Source organism: Tupaia chinensis, unplaced genomic scaffold, assembly GCF_000334495.1.
Source record: "Tupaia chinensis unplaced genomic scaffold, TupChi_1.0 Scaffold140534_1, whole genome shotgun sequence".
NCBI lineage: Eukaryota > Metazoa > Chordata > Mammalia > Scandentia > Tupaiidae > Tupaia > Tupaia belangeri.
The window spans coordinates 147332-154766 of NW_006200409.1; the positions used below are offsets into that span (position 1 = coordinate 147332).

The 7435-nt window shown below is 45.7% G+C and overlaps 1 protein-coding gene across 3 annotated transcripts in view; it reads left to right on the plus strand.

Moving 5' to 3' along the window:
* AFAP1L2 (actin filament associated protein 1 like 2) overlaps window positions 1–7435 on the plus strand; it is a 122212-nt gene that overhangs the window by 76990 nt on the left and 37787 nt on the right. For all 3 annotated transcript variants that reach the window (XM_006162757.3, XM_014593411.2, XM_014593410.2), the window contains exon 2: window positions 684–812. In XM_006162757.3, the coding sequence (XP_006162819.1) occupies window positions 684–812 (129 nt within the window). The remainder of the gene's footprint in view (window positions 1–683; window positions 813–7435) is intronic.

Consider the following 7435-nt stretch of genomic DNA (forward strand, 5'->3'; position numbering starts at 1 on the left):
GCTGGAGAAGGAAAGAGGTCTGCAGGGGCTGGGCTGTAGAGTACGGTGATGAATGTGGGTGACAATCTGTGGCAGCCTGCAGGGGTTTAGAGGCCAGGTGGGGTGACTGGGGAGCTGTGAGTGGTTTTTAATCATAGGCATCTTGTGAACAGATTTGTGTTTTCAAAAGCCGGCAGTCAAATGAAAACCAGGCTTAGAGTTTTCTAGCTGGAAGGAACTTCATAAAGCTTGTGATCTAAATGACCTGAGAAGGTTAACTGACAAGGTCAGAGTAACTCAGAATCAGTGTGTGAATAGGCCTAATTACACCTGCAGCAGCTGTCAGTGTGCTTTGGAGCCTGGGTGGCCTGCTTTCCCACAAGAACCATGACAGGACAGACCTTTGTGACAGGAGCTATGCCCAGAAAGTTGGGTCAACCTAGCCACTGTCACTCCTCCGGCAAGTGGTAGATCTGTGGCTCTGGCCAAGGATGTCCATCTCAAAGCCAAAGGCCTATTGCTTACTCCCTATAATCCTGGACTTGGGGATGCCACCTCCTGGCCAGTCCCCCCAGGTGCTGCCAGGTCTCACCCAACCCCTGGTTCTTGGAAGCAGAGGTTACAGGATGGGGTGCAGCATCTCTGAGTGGGGCCTTGGGAGAGAAGACAGCCACGGTAGCAATTCCTTCTGTTTCTGTCTGCAGCCCTGGAGCAGCTGCTGACGGAGCTGGACAACTTCCTCAGGATCCTCGACCAGGAGAACCTGAGCAGCACGGCCGTGGTGAAGAAGAGCTGCCTGGCCGAGCTCCTCCGGCTGTATACCAAGAGCAGCAGTAAGTATGGCCAGAGGCCTTGGGGAGGGCCTCATGGTTACGAGGGATGCTGTGGGGATTAGCCCAGCTGCCAGAGCAAAGTACCAACTGACTGGCAGCTTGGAGAGCAGCATTTGTCCTCTCATGCCTCCAGACACTGGAATCTGAGACCAAGGTGTCTGCAGGGCTGGTTCCTTCTGAGTCATCTCCCCTTGGCTTGTTGGTGGCCACCTTCTCTCTGAGTGCTCACCTGGTCTTCCCTCTGTACATGTCTCTGTCCTGATCTTTGCTTTTCTAAGGACATCAGGCATATGGGATTTGGGTCTACCCCATTGATCTAATTTTAATTACCTTTTAAAAGACCCTCTAAATACAGTCATATTATAAGGTACTAGGGGCTAGGATTTAACATAGGAATTTGGGGGAGACGCAATGCAGCCCTTAAGAGTGCAGGAGTGACCTGATTTGTTTAGGAGCTCCAGAACTCTCTGAACACCATGGAATCTCTGAACGTGGGAACCCACGAGGGAGGTCTTAGAGAAAGTATTTACAAACTACTTCTCACTTGTAGAAAGTATAGAAAGGATAATACACAGTGTAACAATAGCTTAGGCCAAGACTTAACTGGGTGCTTACTGTGCTTATATGCAGTAACTTGCTTTGTCTTCAAGACACTCCTATAAGTTTGGTGTTATTACAGAGGAGGAAACCGAGGCCTGGATAATTTACATAACTTGCACAGTATTATTACATAGTCCAAAAGAAAACATAGTTTTAAGACTTTGTAAATCACAAAGCCCTGAGTTCATCATTTTCCTCTTTTTATTGTGGTCGAGTGTACATAAAATGAAATGCACAGGTCCTAAGTATACAATGTAGCAAGTTTTTCCAGTTAAATATGGCTGTGTTACCCATTGCCCCAATAAGACACAGATCATTTCTTTTTAAAAAAAATAATTATTTTATTTAACTTTATTCATTCATTCGTTTATTTTAATTTGACCAGAGAGGGACACAGTGAGAGAGAGATAAAGCAAGCTACCAGGTCTAGGACTTGAACTGTGGTCAGCCATGTGGGAATCCAGTACCCTAACCACCACCCCACCTGCTGACCCAAGACACACAACATTTGTATCATCCAGAAAGTTCTGTCTTGCCCATTTTCACTTAATTTGCTTCTCCACCCAAGACAACCATTGTTCTGATTTCTTCTAGTATAGATTAATGCTACCTGTCCCAAAGCTTCGTATAAATGGAATCATGTGTGGGTACTTCAAAAAGTTCATGGAAAAGTTCGTGAAAATTCTTATATGAATACATGTTAATTTTATTATATTTATATGTTTATTATGTTTATTATTTTGTTATATTTATATGTTTATTAACATAAGAATATATTTTTAGGACAAAAAGTTTTTAAATCCAAGCAGTTTTTTATTATATGCATTTTCCATAGACTTTTTGAAGATCTGTTATCCACTGTAGACTCTGTATCTGGCTTCCTCTGCTCCAGAGTTCTACCATGATGTCAAGTGTGTCCCTAATTTGTTCTGCTCATTGCTGAGTAGTATTCTATTCAATGAATATACCAATCTGCATATTCACTCACTCTTTGGTGGGTATTTGTGTTGTTCATGAGTATGGGCTATTATGAATGAGGCCGCTATGAATATTCTTGCATAAGGTCTTCTTGTGGACATGTGACCTCATTTCTAACAACTCATACATTAATATTTAGAAAAAATACCATCTTGTGAAGTCAAAACAGTTGAGTGGATTATGTCTGATGTTTCAGAACTGGGAGGCTATGTGGGGACATTAAGGGACTGCCCAAGGGCATCCAGTCCATCTGCTTCATGGCAGGAACAGCCCAAGTCTGTGCCAGGGGAGAGACAGCTCCACCTGCTTTGGCCATCCCAGCCCGGAAATGCCCCCTCACATCCAACCTGAATCTGCCAGACTATATTTCATTTTGCTGTGTCATGATGGTTCCTTTTATTATGCCAGAAGGTGTGCATGTGCACAAGAGGAAGAGCGAGAGAGAGAGAGGTACCCCTACAATCATTTTTCCTCCAGTTCTCCATCCTATCAGCACAGGAACCTGAGCACACATATGTGTATTAGTTGTGTAAGTTTTTGGGGCTAGGACTCGAACCCTGGTAGGCCATATTGTTCCAGCTTCCTGTACATAGCACTTAATGAGGCTACATTGCAAAGCCTTCTCCTCCTTCCTCTTGTTTTGGTCCTAGTAGAACTAGATTTACTCTCTGCACAACCGAAGCTGTAAAACTGGAGCATGTTGCTATATGCCCGTCAGCCTTCTCTTCTGGAGAAACAATCCCAGCTGTCTTAGCCGCTCATCAGAGGTGTTTCTCAAGCCCCCCCTCCTGCCTTTGTAGCTCTCTGGGCCACCCCGCGGTTCCCAGGCTCCTCCTGGCTTTGTAGGCAGCGTCCGGCAGCCTGCTTCAAGTGCTGGTCAGCCATAGATCAAAGAAGCCCCTGGTGGGAATAGAGATGGGAAATCCACATTACAAGGCAGGAGAGTTAGAGGATGACTCACTCCACAGAAGGATGCATCAGTGGGCCCCTTCAAAAAGCACCCTCCCCAGACCATTCAGATGTGCTCTGACTGAGAACTTTCAATGACAGAGTGCACTGGGAGGTGGAAACACCTCTCATAATAGGTCTGACCCGTGGTTCTTGGTGCTAACCACTCTGGCAGAGTCTCCTGTCTTGGGCTGCCTTTTGGCTTAATGAACTTTGCAGCTTCCTGTCAGGCGACCTTAGTCTACCCTCAATCTGCTCTTCTAAAGTTAGCCCTTCTCACCCTTCCTCTGCAGCTTATAGGTGCCGAGAGGTGCTGAGAGCTGGTCAGGAGGCTCCCAGTGTGGGCCACCTCCAGATCACTGAGCAATGTGTATGACCATAACAAGGCCTGTGGTGACTGCTTATTAATAGCCCCTGTTTGACGGAGAACTTCCCTTCTGGTCTTCTTGCAACCCTTACACTGCCGAGTGGATAAAACAGCACTAACATTTATTGTGTACCTGACTATGTCCAGCACTCCCCTTAACGTGTGAAGTGCATGGGTGACATCATTTAATTCTTACTCGGAATCTAAGAGGGAGTGGTTTTTATCGTCACTCTATCAGCAAGCGAACTGAAGCTTGGTGAGTCATTTGTCCAAGGGCACAGGGCTGTGAGTTGCAGAGGCAGAACTTAGGCCTAGACAGGCAGAACTAACCATTTATACTCCCCTGGCCTCCTCACGCTCTGTTGCACCAGGTTCATTGTTGTGTTGCACAGGACGGAGTCCTCAGCTCCCCTTGGGCTGTGCCTTGGGCACACAGCTGCTCGGCCATGAACCAACTTGAAGTGGTCAACTGCCTCCATCTGAAAGCCTGGTCAGGTGGAGTCGATGCATAGAGAGGCAAGCCTTGGAGGCCAGGAAAACCATGAATGCTTTAAAAACTCTGTTACATGCCGCCACACATTTTGGGCAGAGTGTGAGTGAGTGTGTATGTGTGCACGCATGCATATCTGTATGTGTATGTCTACACTTTCCAAGTGGAATGTCCATTGCATTTTCTGACCTTTTATTTTCTTTAGTATAAAACGAATTTTCCACCCTCTGTTTTTTGTCTGGATGGCGAGGTGAAGACGCAGATTGAGGCACGTTTACTGGTCCTGGTTGCCTGCTGTCTGTTCATGCCTTCACCAGTCAGGGCCATGTGCTCGCCTCCCCTACTCAGAGGCTCCAAGGACGTTTCAGTGGCTGCTTCCCCCCCCCACACACACACACACTGGAAGTGTTCAAAGGCTCCATCTATCCAACTGTAACAGAGGCTCATGTCCCTCCTCCCGCTCCAGTTCTCTGGAAGGACCACACTCTATGGGCAAGGGCAGCTCCCCAGGAATTACACTTTCTCTGAGCACTGCAAGCCGTCTTCTCCAACAACACTGTGCTGTCGTCATTTCCCACCTGACTGCGCAACTATCCCATGTGGGTCTGTCTCCCCCACCAGACTTCGTGTAGTCAGAGACAAGGTCTGTTCTCTGCTGTATCAGCAGCACCAAGCCCACTGTGAATGGTTAATGCACTTCTCAAAATAAATGAGTAAGGGCCAGCTGTTTGACATAGTGGTTAAGGTGGCCGAATCCCATGTGGCTGGCTGTACAGTTTGAGTCCTGGACTTGGTGGCTTGAAAAACACACCGGGCACATATGTATGTGTGCCCACAATCCCAGCAGGAGAATGGAAGAGACAGGATTGTGACATGGCCATTCCCCTTGAGGGGTGCTTTCTCATTTTCTTTTTTTCTGTCTCGCTTCAGTGAGTACATGTGCCCTGCAGCTAAATAAATAGATAAATAAATAAATAATGAAAGAGTGAGTGAGTGAGTGAGTGAGTGATGATACAAAGTTCTCCAGCCCAAGGCTAAACTGCTTCCTTTGCTATGGGTTTGAATTGGTCCCTTGCCTCCCAGACAGTGGATGGCCCAGTAGCCTCCCTTCTAGGCCCAAGTTCACTATGCTTTTCCCACAACTATGGGACTTAGGAGCCTCTTACTTCCCACCCTGGTTATTCCTGGACTAGCAAACCTGTGTGAACCAAAACCAAGTCAGCCATAGCCCCCCCATGGTGGGAAAGGGCAGAGGGTCATACGTAGAGGTAAATATTTATATACATATATATTTACATATAAATAAACTAAAAATGGAAAATTATTGTTGATAACATGCATGATTAAGCCACTACCCAGTATATTCTAGATGGGAAACCACATTTTGTGTGCTGTGACGATGCTTAGGCGATGAATGTAAATTAATGAATTAAAAAAAAAGCTTCAGGAGAAAAACACGAAAACTATTTTTCTTGAAATTAAAAACAATGCATATTCGATGACTGCAGTAAGCTATATAGCCCCAGCTGGGTGCTACTTTATAGTATGTTCATTCTACTCACTGACGTTTCTGCCTAAAGTCAGACTTGTGTTCATGGATATGTGTATATCAGCTGCACTTGCTATTGGAAATGTTTAGATTAAGTTCATTAGCGAATCAATAAAATGAGGGGAAAGGCATAGAAAGCAACCATGGATACCAGAGACAGTGTGGGAGGAGGGTGGGACACGGCAGAGGGTGAGAGACAGGGAATCAAGGATGGCCAAAAAAAGCAAAATATACAGGAAACAAGAAATGGAAAATTATTTGTTGATGATAACACGTATATTGATGTGCTCAATGGAACCAATATACAGTGTATTCTGAATGGGAAATCTCATTTTGTATGTTGTAATGATGTATAGTGAATGAATATAAATAAATAAATTTAAATTTTAAAAAGTAAAAAAAAACAATAAATAAAATGTAAATAAATCTTTTTTAAAAGTAAATTTTAAAATATGAGAATATAAAATATCCTCCAAAAAAAATCTCTAAAATTGTGTCTACTGACAGTCTCTCCGGTAGTCCATTTATTTCTAAGGCTGTTACGTATGCGGATGTGCTGTCATTTCTTGTAATTACCATTTCCCTACTGTTGAGCCTGTGAGTTATCGCCCAGGTTTTAGGCTGTCATTTTAAATCTTATTTAGTTGTAAGGTTACCTTACTTTTTTAAGTCCCCTAATAGTTGAGGATTGTGCTCTTGAAAACTTAAGAAGTAGGAAGAAACAGGCAATATTTTATCATGATTTTTTTTCTCCTTTTCTGCAGGCGAAAAAATTGAGGCATAAGGGTTAGCTTTTTTGCCCAGAGTGATGCCATTAATGAGCTTGGCTTGGCAGAGATCCCCAAATCCTGCCTCCCCTGCATGCTCTGGAGAAGCTACCGCCCAGCCTCTGGTATCTCATTTGGCGGAAGTGTGCCTTAATAGCAGTTGCGGGGCCCCCCATTTGTACTTCATACAGTCCAGGGGTGACGCTCCGACTGTCCAGGCTCTGAGGTGGCAGTCCTCATCCCATGGGCTCATGGCTGGGGACCAGTCGGTCCTGCTCCTGTTCCTTTTGGATCTCCAGGCTCATTCTGTGCGCCAGTTGGCTGGAGGCTGGGCGGTCTGTGGCCATGGAACGGACTGGCTGGATTACTTGTTTGCCAAGGGTATGAATTGGCCCCGTGGTTCAGTAAGACTGACTCCAACCACAGGAATTTACCAGCCACAAGTTTCTAGGAAATGTAAATTAGGGGTCAAAAGTAAAATTCAGAAGATTTTGAAGAGGGAAAATCTCTAGGGTAAACTTCCTCTGAAGGGTCCTTGGGGGATTATAAACAGCGGACATTTAGGAGACCAGCTTTCCTCCAGCAGGCAGGCACTGGAAAGGTACCCTAACCTTAAGAGGGGACAGGTTGTGCCACTGTGGGGGACAGTGTATTGGATAGAGCAGGTGCTGGTGGCTCTCCAGTGTGAATTCCCAGGACACTCACTTCTTTAAACTCAGAGTTTGTATGATCTGGATGTCCAGTGCCTCCTCACCCCCACCCATGCTCCCCACACACACACACAATGGCACACCACCTTCCCCCCTACACACAATGGCACACCACCTTCCCACTGACACACAATGACACACCACCTTCCCCCCCACACACACGATGGCACACCACCTTCCCACACACACACACAATGACACACCACCTTCCCCC